Genomic DNA, 18,377 nt, shown 5'->3' with positions numbered 1-18,377 from the left:
TTTGCATGAAGTCTGTCCAAAGAGGTAAAAAATGCAGACATTTATATTTAATTTACTTTATTTAATAACGGCCAGGCACTTCATTGGCAGCCAGTTTGTAGAAACGGTTTTCCCAGGGTTGCGTTCTGTAGCGCAACCCGGGCTGCTGAACGATTTTGGGCATATCCAGAGATACTGTAAACAAATCATCGACATTGCTATGGAAACTGCCACATTCTGCCCAAAGAAAGCGTTCAGTAGAGAATTGGTCGACCCTGTGTTGTGCCAAATCGCTCCCGGGTGACGCCATTGGTACTGCGCATGCCCACCACATTGAGGAAAAACCATCAAAACATCGTCCAGGTATCTTAAGTATTATACGTACTTTCAACTACTTTTTGAAGTTTTATTAATAAATTACCATTGTTTCATTGTATGTGGATATTTTAGGAAAGGAAGGGAGCAAATAAACGAGTAGTGAGTGATAACAGCTCCAAAAGATTTTACTCCCTGTGCAAGTGTAAAGTCCTACCACCATGTTTTATATTCATGTACTTCACTTATTATCAACATCAGTGTGGAGTTTTATTGACAAATTACTAATGCTCAATTGTCTGTGGAATATGTTACAATAGGAATGAAGCAAGTAAACGTCAAGGCCGTTCTACTGGTTATCTTCTGGCTTTCCTTGCTGAGTCTTGGTCATCCTCTTTTAGAGATTTTGGTGAAACTTTTGCTGTTGCCTTGGACATCAAAGCTTTTGATAGAGTCTGGCACAAAGCTTTCATTTCCAAACTACCCTCCTACGGTTTCTATCCTTCTCTCTGTAACTTCATCTCAAGTTTCCTCTCTGACCGTTCTATTGCTGCTGTGGTAGATGGTCACTGTTCTTCTCCTAAATCTATTAACAGTGGTGTTCCTTAGGGTTCTGTCCTGTCACCCACTCTCTTCTTATTATTCATTAATGATCTTCTACACCAAACTTCTTGTCCTATCCACTCCTACGCTGATGATACCACCCTGCACTTTTCCACGTCTTTTCATAGACGTCCAACCCTTCAGGAGGTAAACATATCACGCAGGGAAGCCACAGAACGCTTGATTTCTGATCTTTCTAAAATTTCTGATTGGGGCAGAGCAAACTTGGTATTGTTCAATGCCTCAAAAACTCAATTCCTCCATCTGTCAACTCGACACAACCATCCAGACTACTATCCCCTCTTCTTCAATGACACTCAACTGTCCCCCTCTTCTACACTGAAGATCCTCGGTCTGTCCTTTACTTATAATCTGAACTGGAAACTTCACATCTCATCTCTAGCTAAAACAGCTTCTATGAAGTTAGGTGTTCTGAGACGTCTCCGCCAGTTTTTCTCACCCCCCAGTTACTAACTCTGTACAAGGGCCTTATCCGTCCATGTATGGAGTATGCTTCACATGTCTGGGGGGTTCCACTCATACTGCTCTTCTAGACAGGGTGGAATCAAAAGCTTTTCATCTCATCAACTCCTCTCCTCTAACTGACAGTCTTCAGCCTCTCTCTCACCGTCGCAATGTTGCATATCTAGCTGTCTTCTACCGCTATTTTCATGCTAACTGCTCTTCTGATCTTGCTAACTGCATGCCTCCCCTCCTTCCGCGGCCTCGCTGCACAAGAATTTCTTCTTTCTCTCACCCCTATTCTGTCCACCTCTCTAACGCAAGAGTTAACCAGTATTCTCAATCATTCATCCCTTTATCTGGTAAACTCTGGAACTCCCTGCCTGCTTCTGTATTTCCACCTTCCTATGACTTGAATTCCTTCAAGAAGGAGGTTTCAAGACACTTATTCATCAATTTTTGACCACTGCTTTGACCCTTTTATGGGACTGGCATTTTAGTGGGCATATTATTTTTATTGGATTTTTGTTGCCCTTGGCCAGTGTCCTTCCTACATTAAAAAAAAAAAGACTACTACTACTACTACTACTATTTCTATTACTACTACTACGTACTACTACTACTACTACTACTACTACTACTACTACTACTGCTATTTCTATTACTACTACTACTACTACTACTACTACTACTACTACTTCTACTACTACTACTACTACTATATTGTAACTCGCAGCAGCTAATAAATAATAAATTAATAAAAGGCTTGAAAACTTGTGTAACTAACAACTGCATTTTTTTTTTCTCTCAGTAATAAATAGTTGTCATGTACATTTTATTCATTATTTTTGTTTATTTATATACCCAAAGAGCAAGAGCTGGTGCTCCGTTACAAAGGCCGAGCCGCCCAGCCCTGTCACCTTCTGTGCCTGGCAAGAGCCTCGGCCCGCAGCTGACATCGATCACCCCATCCCACCCACTGTCTGCCTGTGTCTTCTCTTCCTCTCTCTTGCCTCCCTGAGCGGCCACAATGTTTGAGTCTCTCAAGAAGAACATCCAGTCGGTGCAGGATGGCATCACAGCGGGGTGAGTAGCAGCTTGTGGCAGATGAAGACTAAAGTCCGCTTTTCTCTTTCACCACGGCTATTTTCAAAGGCCAGAGATGATTAGCCGGATTCTCAATAGTGTTTCTCGTATAAGTAATATAGAAATCTCGTTATTCTGACACTAGAAGCATTAAAACACCTTTATAAACCCGTGTAATTTCAATTAGAGCCTTTGGAATATAGTGGAGCTGCGGCGCAGAAGTGTTTCAGAATATGATCTTAACTTGTCATCATCCTAAGTTGTTGTGCTTATATTTGGTGTACTGAAGGATTGGAGGTGGTCGTCTTGTGTCGCCTTTTCCCCATTGAAAGCTTCCAAGGTTACTACTTGTGGAAACTGTGGTTGTTACATTTTTATTTTGTCATCTGTGTTGTCCATTTGTCATTATTGTACGTGTATCGTGAAAGACTTTCTTCGTATGTGTGTGTGTTGTGTAAACATCCAGTAATGAAATAATAGCCAGCATTCACTCAGCACCTCTTAAGAAAACAATAGCAACAATGGAGATTTAATTGAGAAGAATGGATAAAGAGATTGGTACCAAGAAAAATGTCACTACCTTCAGACTGTAGAAATTGATGTCTTCTTATCCTACCTGGTTTACTTGTATGGTGGGCTTCCCTAACCCAGAGAGTGAGAACGGGTACATGGAAGCCACACACTGTTATGCATCAGCCCCCAGATAATTAAGCTGAAGAATTATGAAAGATAACACAACAAATGTCTTTTATGCAGGGCAGGGCATTATAATTTCACAGCATTATTTAAAATTGGTTGGACATCACAATGGTGTCTTTCACTGTTTCCCTTTCTCAGGCTACAGAGGCTGTCTGTTGGGGAGCAGAAGCCAACCCAGGTCAGTCCCTCAGAGTCCCAGGTGAATCTGGCTGCTGGGTCTGACCTACTTCAGATGTATCAGACACAGTGGGCCACCATGCATCACTTGGCTGAACAAAACTCTGCAGCTGCTCAGGTAAGACTTTTTTTCTCTGTCATTGTTACACAGACCCTTCAGGCAGCAAATTAGAAAATTTTACATAAGATGGACAGGATATGTTTGAATAATTAAGTAAGTTCAGAAGGGACAGGAAAGTTATGGGCAAAGACATCAAGTACTGTGATTCTTCACTTGGCAGTCTGTATAAGTATCTTTGATGCGATTAAACTGAAACCTCTTAATTTGTAAGAGAAATACCATTAAGAAGTGCTGCGTAGAAAATGTTTGATGGTTAGCGTGACACCAAAAGGACTTTACAGGATCTGGATGTGGCCATCACCCAGCTGGCTGATGAGTGTGAGTGCCAGCACAGCCAGATGGCTGAGATCCACTCCCTCTTGGCTCACCTACCCAACATCATGGCTCAGCTTCACTCCATGTTGGCCACCATCGGTCAGTTCCTCCACAAGTGTCACTGCTCTCTGGTGCATTTATGTCCTGGGAAGCTGAATGCTGGTGTCTATCATAACTTCGCATACCAAATTTATAAATCACACCACTACTCAACAAATTGATGTTACGAACTTCTATCTAAAGGAAATTATTCATTGTCAGTAAGCTCATAGTTTCTAAACAGCAAGGAAGTCAAACACTTTAAAGCTCCAATACTTGAAAGCATTTTTGTTCAGATAAGTGAAGAATGGTGATGAATTGTAATACTACATTATTTTTCAGACTCTTAATTAACTGATGATAATGTATGAATATTTGTGCTTTTTGACGTGAGTTGGTGAGTCATCTTGCTCCACCACAGGCTCCATGCGAGGACTGTTTGAGGAGGTGGAGGGTGGCCTACTCACCCTTCAGGACTTGGATGAAGAGCTCACACTCCAGGAGCAAATCCTTGACCTACGGCTCAGCTTGGCTCTGGCACGGGAAAAACACACACACAGCCTTAACTCTCTCAACAGTAAGTGATCATGGGACTCTTGTCTCTTTCACTTGAGAGAGACATGCATGCAACTAGTCAGTTATTAGTCTCTCTCTCTCTCTCTCTCTCTCTCTCTCTCTCTCTCTCTCTCTCTCTCTCTCTCTCTCTCTCTCTCTCTCTCTCTCTCTCTCTCTCTCTCTCTCTCTCTCTCATTCTCTCTCTCTCTCTCTCTCTCTCTCTCTCTCTCTCTCTCTCTCTCTCTCTCTCTCTCTCTCTCTCTCTCTCTCTCTCTCTCTCTCTCTCTCTCTCTCTCTCTCTCTCTCTCTCTCTCTCTCTCTCTCTCTCATCCAATCTTGCGCCCTATCATAGCAAATCACTTGTCTGTCTTTCAGTTTACAGTCTTGCATTTCTGTGACAACTTGACTTGGACTCCTATTGTTTTATTCACTCAATAGAAATACTATGATGAAAAAATGCATTTGTGACAGTCAGGACCAGGCAGCATCTCATGAATCAGGAGTTTTTTCTTTCATTGAGGACACCATGGCAGAAGTGAGTGAGGATGCAGAGGTAACACCAATTTCTTTACAGATGAACTGAAAGCCAGTCATCAGACTAAAATGATTGTATTGGAGCACAAGAAGGAGAATGAGCGAAAAGAGAGAGAAAAGGTGTTCTCAGAGAAGTTTAGTGAAGATATAAAGAACTACAAAGAGCAGGGCCACATAAAAAGTAAGTCAGTAAATAAATGCATATTATAAATTCCTTGAAATGCTGTGATGATGAACTTTAATGGCATCAAAACATGGGACAAGATTGCAGGTGGATCTTGTTAACTAATGCCATCAAAACATGGGACAAGATTGCAAGGTGGTGTTTATTGTGTAGCCAGTTAATGAGCTATAGGTAGCATCCTACTTGTATCAGGAATTGTTGTGTTACTTTGTCAGTATTTTGCACTTAAGGCATTCTTTAAAATTATTCCCTGCTGGACTCCTGTGACTAGGGCTCTTGCTTTGTTTTTCATTCTTGTAGTTATGTACATCTTTCAACAGTTGAAGATATAAGAAGTGAACTCCACAGAAAATTTTCTAGATTTTGTTGTGAAGAAACTCTTATGTTCATGATGGTGATGATGTTAACCATTGCTTCTCATCACCATCATGACAAAAGTGTACTAGTGTCCTACTGTGGAGCATCACCTGATTGCCATTCATTGCAGAGAGGATACCCAGTGCTGAGGAGGAGGCTGGTCTGAAGCTGGAAGAGGTGGACCTTGAACAGGACTCTAGTGAATTGGATGACTTCTTGAATGAACCAGCCTGAGGTTTCCTTCATCACCAGCAAAGCATTGCTGGTCACCGTGGGTCACTGCTGGCCACCAAGGTTACTGTGTGAGGACTGAGGCTACCCAAGAGATTCTAGGATTAAGGAAATAAAGCTTTATTTGTACAATTTACTCTGGTTACTCATGCTGTCAATGTCTTACAATGGAAAAGATTGAGGTGCTGAAATGACCCGTAGAGGCACTTCAGGGTTTTTGTCAGGGTGTGCCTGGTGCTGGAAGCAGCAGTCAGTCATTGGCACTTCTTGGACAGCACATGTGACTTGGAAAAGGCTACCATATGCTTGCCCTTGGCTCTAAATGTAATCTGAGACTATTTGAATGTAATGAGAAATTGATGTGAAAGACATTGTAAGTGAAACATATATGAGAAGGAAGTTACTAGGATGGACTCCTGGCCCAGCAAACACTAGCAATAGACCCACAAGTGTCCACCACAGGAACCATCAAGTTTGTCACTATTGCTTGCTGGGTCACTTCATGCATTCCTCTTTCCTGAGATCAGTTCCTGGTGTTGCAGGTTGTTTAGTTTCACTTCCCTCTTACATGGGTTGACCCCCATACTTCTGTTATAATTTTTTATTTATTTATTCTATTATTTTATATATATATATATATATATATATATATATATATATATATATATATATATATATATATATATATATATATATATATATATATATATATATATATATATATATATATATATATATATATATATATATATATATATATATATATATATATATATATATATATATATATATATATATATATATATATATATATATATATATATATATATATATATATATATATATATATATATATATATATCCAAAGAAAGAAGTGGCAGGTACAAGTGTTATTCATATTTAAGTCATTAGAAATTGTTTCTTGCTGTATGGATCAGTTAGACTCCTACTTTATGGACAATTACCCCATTAAGTTTTAAACTTGACTTCCACAAGTTCATGCTATCTGGTGTGCTATTTTTCATTCAAAGTATATTGATGTTTTACTGAGCTGAGTTCATGTTAAAAGTCTCCTGCCCAGTATGAACTTCCTGCACATCAAGGATATCAGCTGAGATCATTTTTCCACCTCAGTCCATGTGCATTGGCTGTGAGGCAAATCTAAGTGGAAGTAATGGTGACTGTTTGGTGTGTAAATGTCATGCTTTTTTTTTTTTTTTTTTTTTTTTTTTTTTTTTTTTTTCCCAGCATTATGAACCAGCATTTGGTGGATTTCTCTCTCTCTCTCTCTCTCTCTCTCTCTCTCTCTCTCTCTCTCTCTCTCTCTCTCTCTCTCTCTCTCTCTCTCTCTCTCTCTCTCTCTCTCTCTCTCTCTCTCTCTCTCTCTCTCTCTCTCTCTCTCTCTCTCTCTCTCTCTCTCTCTCTCTCTCTCTCTCTCTCTCTCTCTCTCTCTCTCTCTCTCTCTCTCTCTCTCTCTCTCTCTCTCTCTCTCTCTCTCTCTCTCTCTCTCTCTCTCTCTCTCTCTCTCTCTCTCTCTCTCTCTCTCTCTCTCTCTCTCTCTCTCGATACACTGAATGGGAAAAGAGAAGAAGAAATCTGCCTGGATATGAGTTAGGTCAGTAATGTATTGACAACATGATCTGACATTTACATGATACCTGACATGCAGTATTACTTCAGATGCATCCCTTCCATTCATGCCAGAACCCTTAGTGGTCATACATTCATTTGTTCATTCATCATTCATTACATAATCCGGCTTTTCTGTGATGGATTTATGTGTCATTGTGAGCCATGTGGAGTTCATGGATTATGTTCCAGTGCTTAATCTGAATTGTTATGTGAACACAAGGTAGGATCAGAAAATATAAGAAAGCTAGAATATCTTATCCTTTATAGTAGGTTCATCCAAATGGGCCCATTGTGTTATATTTTCTTGAGCTTCAGGTTTTGAAGAACTTGGCAAGATGTTTGATGGGCCACTTAAATATATATGCTTCCTCCTATACATCTCTCACACCCCTTTGTTGTCATCATGATCACTGTAGTTAATATTGAAATATTGTACAATTGATATGGGTACACCATTTTGTTATGCTTCCAGCTAGATGTTCAGGTTGTATTCTATCACAGTAAAGGAAGCTCACTTGAGAGCAAAAACATATTTTTTATAGTACAGTATGATTAGGAATATTACAAAGAACTTTCAGCTTATGTTTTTTTCTCAGCAATCATTGTCTTCAAGTCAAGAGTTTAGGAATATAAAAGTTCACAGGCAAGTTTTTCTAATATACCCACTGGTTTTCAAAGATGGATCTGAGGCTGTACAACTCTTGGTGTTATGTATGATGGTTGTTATTGTAATGCATCTCATTGTCATGTTGAATGTTTCATTCATCATTGCTTAGAAATACAGCAGCAGACAGAGTGCATTCCATCATTGATTGTATATATATATATATATATATATATATATATATATATATATATATATATATATATATATATATATATATATATATATATATATATATATATATGAGAGATTTCTCAAGACACAGCTTATTAAAGCTTATTGCATAAGAGATTGAACAAAGGTTTTGAAACCTTTAAGGAGACTGAAGAAAATATAAATATATTGTTATGAAAATTTAAAGTATTTTGAGGGGATATTTGTGTTAACTTCTCTGTCTTCTGACTTCATTGTGCTTGTAATTAAAGATCTTCCAAATGACTTTACCCTTTCTAAGCCTGAGAGAGCTTATGGTCCAAATGAAGTGCTTCCTGTCATTCTAAAGAGTACCATTACATGTTCTTATCTAATGTAATCTCAGCAGGGCACTCTGCAGGAAGTACTACCCTGTGTCTGCTGTGGTCCAAGGATTGCAGTAGGTGTGGGATAGGGAATGGTCTCATTATGAAGGGGCAGAGCAAATCAGTGTATGCTACTGGGCCTTGGAGTTGAAATATATGGCCAGCTTTGCTATGCCCAAGTTCCAGGGATAGAAAGTAGGGTGGTCTATGAGACTAGTCCTTTCCACCAGGAGCTGATGGGTTTAAGAGTGTGAATGGTGTGTGTGTGTGTGAGTGTGTGTGTGTGTGTGGTGCTTTTGGATCACATTATGTGGGAGTGCCAGTCTGATATATACTGTAGACAGATTGGTGGATGATCGTAATTGTACATAGATAAATAGGTAGATGATCTTAATTTATTAATTTCCACTTTGTTGAAAATTGTTTGATATCTAACTTGTGTGAAAGAAGTACCTAATACTACCTATGACCACTCAAATTACTCAGTGACATTTATTCATAGCTCTCCCTTGTCCACACATGATGCATCCATATGATATTCTTGCAGTCTGTCCTTGAAACATTATGTAATTTCTTTTAAAACAGATCTCTCTCTCTCTCTCTCTCTCTCTCTCTCTCTCTCTCTCTCTCTCTCTCTCTCATATTGTCTTGATTCGGACCCAACAGCCTTGCAAAATACTGTTAGCTTTAGATATAGTAGTTATTTTGAAATGGAAAACTGCTGAGACAGAAGGCATGCATGCGATCTTTAAGGTGTTGTTAAGAGCACGCGGAGGAAGTGAAAATTCCCTTTATCTGTGAGGTTGGTTAGTTTCAGGATTTATCTGAGACGTGACTACATCTATGAAAGGATCTGCAGAAGAATTATAGACAAAGTTAAGTTTGGTAAAATGAATATTACTGGAATTTATGCAGAATTTGACTCCAAATATCAAAGAAGCAACAAATTACACAAGAGGAGATAAATCATTGGGTGGTCTTTATAAAGCAAAAATCTCAGAGAAATCATCAAAGAAAATCTCGAACACTATATTGTGAATGATATAAAGGAAGAAATACAGGAACTAAAACAACAGCCGTATGAAAAACACATAGAAAATCATTAAATGAAAGTGTTTGTGTATGAGAAAGAGGCGGAAAACATTAAACAAAGAGCTTAAAACTTTTTTAAAATAAGAAAAAAATAAATCAGTGGTTGTAAAAATGCCAACAAGTGAAATGGAGAAAATACTTAATGGTGAAGGCCCTTACAAATCTGTATGTCGAATCACATTTCATCATCACCATCATCAGCCATAACAACAACACGTGCCGTCTTGTGGTGTCGTGTGGCAGCTGTGTCGTGTCTTCAGCTGTCTCAGAGAGAGAGAAAAAAAAAAAAGTCTGGTGTTCCTATACTTCTATCAAGCGCTACACTGATTATACCAAAGTGAGTTGCATAGACTAGATCCAGGGAAACTGGGCGCGCATGACATCCGTGAGCTATCCCAGGTCAGACTTGTACCTGGGTAAAGGCCGTCTCCTGCTTCGGCCCTTATGACCCATTGTTACGCGGATTTAATACTAGTCGATAGTTCAATAGATTAAAGGGTTTTGAATTGTTATTATGCGAAAAGTGTTGATGTTTCCCCGAACCTGATGTGCAATTGTCTTTTGGTGAAGGAACACCGCCTCCCACCCGTCACGCGAAGCCACAAGTGAAGAAAAGTAAACCTAACTGAATGAAACTTGTTTTTGGCTCATTTGTGTAAAGATTAGCTTCATTAATAGTATTGTAGAATGCTTGGCCTGGAACAATTTAGCCGTGAGTGTGGCAAGTGAATCAGTCACACTGGCTGCTCAGACTTTGAAATTTAATTTAATTTTTTTTTTTTTCACCTAGGTCGTCTTGCACAGAAAATATTCATGTGATACAAGATTTACACAATCTAATTTAGAGGCAAGTGGTAAAAATTATGGTAAATATTGATATAGCTGATGAGACAGGTTGCCACTGTTAAATGGGCACTGTTAGATTGCCACTGTTAAATGGGCAGACTTTTTTTATATATACTGAAAAATCTTTTTACTCATCACTAAATAACTTCACAACTCCCATGCTGTGCAACATCTGCATTGCCAACATTAAACAAGCAGTAATCACTAATGTTGAGCCATGCAGAACCCAAAGACAGATTCTTCAGTGGAAATCAGTTTTGACCATCTCTCTCTCTCTCTCTCTCTCTCTCTCTCTCTCTCTCTCCTCTCTCTCTCTCTCTCTCTCTCTCTCTCTCTCTCTCCTCTCTCTCTCTCTCTCTCTCTCTCTCTCTCTCTCTCTCTCTCTCTCTCTCTCTCACACACACACACACACACACACACACACACACACACACACACACACACACACACACACACACAGTTTCATCACATATTGATTTACATTGTAAGTGAAAATGTAGAGGCAGCATTTTTCTGAAAGATCCTAAGATCAAATAAGTTACTTTCACCCTTGTTTTGTCTTTTCTCTGTATTGTTTCAGTTTTTTTTATTGATCATTTTGTTGCCTGTTGCCCTCACATGTTGTGCATACACTGTACAGAATTAATGAAATAATTAGTTTCTTGCTCTGCACAGGTGAACTGAAACCTCCAGGATGGGAAAGACAGTGAAGCGAGCTGCCAAGAAAGGAAGTGGCTTTGTCAAGTCCACAAGCTCCATGAACCCTGACCGGCCAATGGACAAGGTAAGGTGTGCCACTCTCAGTCCTCAGGAACACTCGGAAGGCTGTGTTCATAGTTTCTGGCATAATGTTGTTTGAGGTTTGCTTTGTCTCTTCAACTTGAAGGCTCTCTGGGTTTTTGGAGAAATAAGTAAAATTATTTTTGTATGTAGAAAGACCATAAAACTATGAAGAACATAATAACATATCCTTGACCCTCCCTGTTTTCTCTAATCTCTATGAATGTTGCTTTCCATGTGCTCAGTAACTAGAGCAAGATAGTTTGCCCTTTAAGCACATTGAACTTATCTCATGGTGGTGACTCATTTTGGCTTTCTGGTGACTTTCAGTGCTCCAGTGTCTCCAGGATCACTAATCATCCTGGATCAAATCTCCTTTGTGTGAAGCACCATTATTCATCTCTGAGCCTCATATTTTCTTTACTAAGACCTGAGTGTCTGAAATCTCTGGCCAGAGCATTTTTTCTGTTCTTTCCTATACACTTTGTCTTGAGAAAGCTGCAGCATTTATGTATGCAGTAAATTACTTGCTGTTGTATTCGTCATCTTGCATCTCCAGAAGAGAGCAACAAAGATGACAGTTACCTTTATTTCCTTTATGCCACAGGTGAAGCTGCGAGGTGCTCCCTATGCTCGGGACAAGGCCACCATCAAGCGGCTGCAGATGTACCGCACCGGCAAGGCCAAGAGAGACAGGCGGGGCAAGATTGTGAAGGAGGCCATCTTCCAGAGTAAAGTCAGCTCAGGTGAGTGAGACTGAGGGAGGCTGAACACTGCTTACCTGATTGGCAGAGAGAGAGAGAGAGAGAGAGAGAGAGAGAGAGAGAGAGAGAGAGAGAGAGAGAGAGAGAGAGAGTACAGTACAGTACAGTACAGTACAGTAAATCTTTGATATAACAAGGTAATTGTGGGAAGGACCAGATCACCATATCTGACAACCATTACAGTGAGACCTTTTAGGTAGCTCAGGTTGTTAAAGTGAATTTAGAATTCATTTGTTAGCATTCATTCAAACACTGGCAACTGGATGTTGGGAGTGTGGAAGCACAGTCACAAGGGTATGTCTTGCTGCCATCCACCACCCACACTTAACTTGCCCAGTAACAGCATGTTTGTGCCCACAACACTCAAATGTTATGACTTTCTGATACATGTTGCAAACCTTACCTGCTAATAACAACCTAGAGTCTGATCAATGGAAAGCTAGTTTCAAGGTTTATTATGTCTAATATTTGGTATATTAAGATTGGTTATACCAAGTTTTATTAATGTCATTGTGGTTTACATTTTTATGTGTCTCCTGCAACTATACAAAAATTCTTCAGTATATAATAAATTTATTGTTTTGTCATCTGTACTTTTTATTTCATCTCATCATTGGTGGACATTATGAGATTCCACTGTGTTTTGTTCCACATTTTGGTTTCCCAGAATATTTTCCTCACTCCTGTCATAATGACAGAACAGTCAAGGCTGACCAGAATTCACTCAGGCCATGAAGATCATCTTGCCCAGTTGATATCATGTCAGGCGACATGCATCCACACCAAGGCTTTAGCCCCCAGTGATAATCCCTTCATGGCCAACTATCTCACCTTGAGCTCAGTCTTTGCACTTCCATGGTGCTCCAAAGATGGGGCATGACACCACCTATTTAATTAATAGTTGCTATTTAAATATGATGGTTTAAGCCTTTATTAATGTGTGAAGTGGTGTTGGCATGTTGCAGGTACCCAGGCACGAGTGGAACCCAATCAGCGATGGTTTGGTAACACAAAGGTGATTGGGCAGAAGGCTCTTCAGACTTTCCAGGAGGAGATGGGCAAAGTGATGAAAGATCCTTACAAGGTGAGTCATTTGGTTCACTACCTGTGATGCAACAACCACCTTGTGACTCACTGGCAGGCATCTCTTATTATCATATTGTTACTTTCTCATTTTTACTGAAACAATTGAAATGGTTTATCTTTGGCTTAGTTGCAACAATTACAGAGTGAGAAGGTTATGAGGCTAATGCAAAGACCATTAGTGCACTGAAGGAGAGCAGCTATGGGTCTGCTTGATATCCATTGATGATAAAATGACCATTACCTAGAAAACAGAAATATCACAGTTTAGTTTCCACATTCTTCTGTGTTACAGAATGGTATCCCATTTTCTGGGTGCCTTGTTTCTTCACATTAAATTCTAAAGACATTGAAGTACTTCTGCCAAACAAGCCCACATGTTTTATATTAGTAGTCATCTATTTGTACAACTCTGTATCCAGGAGCTGCTGTGTATAAAACTATACTTCTCATCAGTTCACATGGAAAGATCTTGATCTGTGTAATTATGCCATGGAACTAAGTAAACTTTAATCTTTTTAGATTTTCTTATAGTGTTAGAGGAGCTTTTGAACTTTTTTTTTCACCCTCTTCCTCACCACCAATCTTTCATTCATGTAATTCTCTTGAGCTCTATGAAGGAGACATCATTCTTTGAGGTGTGTGTTGTGCTCAGGTTGTGATGAGAAAGACTGCCTTGCCCATCTCCCTGCTGAATGAGACAGCCAAGAACACAAGGGTGCACATCTTGGACACAGAACCTTACAGCAGTGTGTTTGGATCCAAGAAGACCAGAAAGAGACCAGATCTAAAGGTGTGGTGACTGTGGTGATATCTTCTTTCACTGGATAATCCCCTGGCCTTACCCTTTGCCTTCAGATTTTTTTTAATATGGATGAGTGACTATTTGCCAGCTTAACAGTAAAAGTGATGAGTTTTTTCCCAATAACATTAATATCATGGCATTGCAGGTTGGAGACTTTGTTCAGTATGCAAAATCAGCAGAAGAAGCCTCTGAGAACTACAATGCAGAGAAAGATAATGATCTGGTGCGTCCCGAGCCAGACAGTCACGAACTGCCCCCAGAGTGGTTCATGAAGGTGAGTTGGGTTGGAATGCTACAGTGCCTCAGCAGCCTGTCAGGAGGGAAAGAGACTGTGAAGCCTGAGGGTTTGGTGGTAGGGAACTGTCGGGGCATGACATGAATCACAGCACGAGTTGTCATGGCAGGCTCTTTCTGCGCTGCTGTGGCGAAGGGGTTACTTCTCTCTGGTCCCAGCAACTCACAGCTATCATTCAAGTGCAGCAAGAAGGTTCTGTGGATAATTTCACTTGGATAAAAATGATAATTTCAACCATGAAGTTGCTTACGTCATTCTGGCTCTGGGCGCCTCAGATACATTTGTTTCATCTACTCAGCTCTTTCATTTTAGTATTGGGATGTGCTGGTCCCATTGTCCACTTAAGATGCAACTGTATGACATGGTGGCAAGTTACAACCAGCCTCCGGGAGGGGACCTTCAATAACCTTCCAGGCAAAAACCATCCAGGAGAGAAAAAGCTTTTTGCTCCAAGCACATACTTATGCATCTTATAACCTGTCCAGTCCCATAAGGGAATATAGGGATGTTAAAACAAAATTATGATGATGTTTTTGCTTTTTCACAACTCACACCCCTTATTTTGAGACAATGAACAGCTTGTGAGTGAATAGATTAGGCGGGTTAGTGCCAATACCTCAGGCACAATGTACTAATGATCCTTGTTTTCCTCAGGCCGGACAGAGCAAGCGTATTTGGAATGAACTGTATAAGGTGATTGACTCCTCAGACGTCGTAATTCAGGTGTTGGATGCGAGGGATCCCATGGGCACCAGGTCAAAGTTGGTTGAGAAATATCTGCGTACAGAGACTCCCCACAAACACCTCATCTTTGTGCTGAACAAGGCAAGTGTCACCGCTTTCATTGCCACCACCTCCTGAACCCTATTTTTTATTCTTTCATTATCATTTCATACATTGATTAGTTTTTGTTCCAGACTTGATATATGGAGATGCATAGATGCAAGATGAGAGGGAATGCCTGTAAATGTATGTACAGATGTAAGTTTCTTATCTTAGCCTTCTTCTTTTAAGAGGGACATCAGCCTGGTATATACACAGATCAACTTTATAGCCTGTACTACTCACAAATCATGCCATCTGGTCTTACCTCACAATATTGGATCCCATTGTATAATTTTTACCTTCACAACTTTGCTTTTATATTTTTCACTACTCTGCCTCTGTATAGCCATACCACTCTAAACAAACATCTGTAATTTGTATATCTTATCTACAAGCTCACCTGCAAATGTGGTACTAGAAGTCTTCAAAGATCAAGAGAGAAAGCAGGAATTAAATACAAGTAAAAATATGCTGTGCCATTCCTGGAATCCTAGGGTGTAGTAAGGTGGGCCACGAGACTGTCTCTTTCCACCAGGTGTTGACTGGGCTAAGAGCGTGAATGATGTGTGTGTATGAGTGTGTGCTGCCTTGTCTGGACCAACCACTGTGGGGTTGCTGGTCTAGTATGTAGATGGAATAATGCTCTGATCAATCTCTCATGTTTCTAGGTTGACTTGGTGCCAGTGTGGGTGACACAGAAGTGGGTGGCCGTCCTGAGCTCTGAGCACCCAACACTGGCCTTTCACTCTTCCATCACCAACCCATATGGCAAGGGTGCTCTCATAAATCTGCTTCGCCAGTTTGGAAAGCTGCACCAGGACAAGAAACAGATCAGTGTTGGCCTCATTGGCTTCCCCAATGTAGGTAAGAGCTCCATCATCAATACCATGAAAGCCAAAAAGGTGTGCAATGTGGCGCCACTTGCTGGGGAGACAAAAGTGTGGCAGTATGTCACCCTCATGAGGAAAATTTACCTGGTGGACTGTCCAGGCATTGTCCCACCCTCCCATGAGAGTGCCACGGACATGGTGCTTAAAGGTGCCGTGCGCACTGAGTACCTCAAGAACCCTGCCGATTATATCATGCCATTGCTGGAGCGTGTCAAACGTGAGTACATGTGCCGCACGTATCTTGTAGAGGACTGGAGCACCCCGGAGGAGTTCATGGAGCAAGTGGCCCGGCGCACTGGGAAGCTGCTTAAGGGTGGTGAGCCGGATGTCAACACTGTGGCTAAGATGATCCTCAATGATTGGCAGCGTGGCAAGATCCCCTATTTTGTGCCACCACCTGGACATGACTCCTCTGACTTTGATAAACTCAAAACTCAAGAGAACAAGGAAATGGCGGCTAAAATCCAGGAGCAGGAAGAGTTGGAGGCGATGGAGGAGGCAGCCAAGAGCCAAGGTAGTAGTGGGGTGGGTGTGTGCCAGAACTTGGGTAAGATCACTGTGAGTTTACAGTATTCTGGAGAAGATGACAAACCTTTAGACAAAACTCAGCTAAACTTCCAAGATTATGATGAAGAAGAAGAAGAGGAAGAGGATGCAGATAGTGACACTTGTAATGACCAGAACAATACTGAAAAAGAAATGGTCAAAGAGAACTCTGCAAGTAACAAAATGAATACTGATGTGGAAGATACAACTGGACCTCTTACTGATACTGTTGCAGATACTGAAGACATGACTGTTAAAGGTGGAGACAAAGATAATGTGGATGTTGATAAACAAGGAAACAGAATTCAGGAACAAGACGAAGAAACGCTTGAAGAAGAACCAACTAAGGAAACAGTTGGGACAGAGAAGCAAGATGAAGGGGACACTGGCATGGACCAGGATGAGGAGAAAGAGGACAAGGATGATGATATGATTGGGGAGGAGCTGCTGTCTAGTGAAGAAGAGGAACCTGAGGTGGAGGGTCCAACCAGCACCAGGAAACTGAGGCGAAAACACAAGCTTTTCTTTGATCCCAAACCCACGACTGCAAAGCAGCGGCGGCGGCAGGAGCGGGAACAGAAGAGGAAGAAGGTGGGCAGCAACTTCTACGAGGTGACCAACGTGAAGAACCGCAATCGTGATAGGAAAGTCCCTCGTAAAGCAATGCCTGTCAAGCGACTCTCCAAACGGTGATGAGACTAATTATTCTTAAATATTTTATTGTTATTGACTATGTGTGATATTTTAACTACATTTGTACCTTCAAGGAATACAGTAAATCTAGAGCTGGTAACCATGGGTACTCTCAGTAAACACCTGCCACTTTCATGGAAGATGTTGCATTCAGATAGTGGTGCTAATTGCAGAGAAATGAGAAACTAATCTCTGAAGATGAAGAGAGAACCTCAAGGCAAATGCAGACTAAACAAAGGTGTTGATTTCATATGCTGGCACCACCTTCATAATTTAAAGTGCATGGCCACAAGCAGTATGCAGAATATGTGTGAGATTTAATTCTGACATATGAATGCACAAGATGTATAGTAAGATTTGTGGAAGGTTAAAGAATATTGGAGTATTTAAGTGTGCAAGATGTAGGGTGCAGGTGGGAAAGATAGACAAGAACAGATTGGCCTAAATGATGAGCCCATATTTAGAGGATATACCTAGTAGTGTCACATGCATAATGTCATCATCTCATCCTTTCAAAAACCATCACTGATATATCTTACATTAACCTTCAATATCCTTTTCCCTGTTGTATCAAAAACATTCACTACCATCTGCATCACCTACTTTTTCTTCTTCCAGCAGCACTCCATTGTCAGTGAATGGCCCTGACACCTCAGTGTTATTAACCACTCAACACAGGCATAGCACTCATATCCTCTGTTCTTTCACTTCTTCCATACTTCCATCCATGTAAAAGTTTAGTAGTGAAAGAGGATGTAAGGTAGAATGTGTGATGCATCTGTGGCTCTTTAACATAGCAACAGCTGGTGGTGTTGATGTGTTTTAATGAAGTGATTCTTGAGTACAATTCTGTTTGTAGATATTATCCTGACTGAACAACATTTTAATTACCTACAAAGGTAATTAAATATGGCTGATGGTGTTTCAACTACATCCAGAAAGGGATGGCTAAGTGAAGACAGTTTTGTTCCCCTTAGAATTTTCAGGAAATGGGAGGACAGAACGGAGACTGACTACCAGAAAAAGCTGAAATGGGCCTCATACAGGTATCATTCAATTTATTTTGCCTTCCTTACACAAAAATTCTGCAGATACCCATGCAAAAGTTGAAGACAAATATAAACACTGTCACAACAAAACTGATCCTTCTTTCTGTCAGAACTCTCCAGTCATCTCTTCTGTAGCAGAATTTACTGTCTTGCTTTTGTTTTTTCTTCTCTTCCAATTTTTTTGTTTTTTTGCATATCATTTTATCCAATCTCATTTATATTTCAAGAGATAAAAAAA

General features: G+C 40.4%; 2 protein-coding genes across 3 annotated transcripts; both read left to right on the top strand.

Annotated features, from left to right (window-relative positions):
- Positions 1 to 2,229: 2,229 nt before the first annotated feature.
- On the top strand, positions 2,230 to 6,053 carry LOC135105978 (dysbindin protein homolog). The gene is made up of 6 exons (XM_064014719.1): positions 2,230 to 2,445; positions 3,283 to 3,439; positions 3,724 to 3,856; positions 4,218 to 4,373; positions 4,926 to 5,066; positions 5,557 to 6,053. Exons 1-6 carry the CDS (start codon positions 2,390 to 2,392, stop codon positions 5,658 to 5,660), a joined length of 747 nt encoding a protein of 248 aa, XP_063870789.1. The 5' UTR covers positions 2,230 to 2,389; the 3' UTR covers positions 5,661 to 6,053.
- A 3,687-nt stretch (positions 6,054 to 9,740) lies between these two features.
- LOC135105972 (uncharacterized) lies at positions 9,741 to 17,937 on the top strand. 2 transcript variants are annotated; one of them, XM_064014711.1, is made up of 8 exons: positions 9,741 to 9,900; positions 11,085 to 11,193; positions 11,797 to 11,935; positions 12,919 to 13,037; positions 13,692 to 13,829; positions 13,987 to 14,115; positions 14,791 to 14,961; positions 15,630 to 17,937. In XM_064014711.1, the coding sequence occupies exons 2-8, from the start codon at positions 11,104 to 11,106 to the stop codon at positions 17,088 to 17,090; spliced, it is 2,247 nt and encodes a 748-aa protein (XP_063870781.1). In that variant the 5' UTR covers positions 9,741 to 9,900; positions 11,085 to 11,103; the 3' UTR covers positions 17,091 to 17,937. The 2 variants fall into 2 exon arrangements, with proteins under 2 accessions (XP_063870781.1, XP_063870782.1); XM_064014712.1 differs by having other exon boundaries at positions 9,762 to 9,900; positions 11,068 to 11,193.
- The last annotated feature ends 440 nt before the right edge of the window (positions 17,938 to 18,377 follow it).

This window comes from Scylla paramamosain, chromosome 12 (assembly GCF_035594125.1).
Source record: "Scylla paramamosain isolate STU-SP2022 chromosome 12, ASM3559412v1, whole genome shotgun sequence".
In the NCBI taxonomy this organism is placed as follows: Eukaryota; Metazoa; Arthropoda; class Malacostraca; order Decapoda; family Portunidae; genus Scylla; species Scylla paramamosain.
The sequence above is the reverse complement of the archived record's forward strand: the minus strand, read 5'-3'. Positions and strand labels throughout refer to the sequence as shown.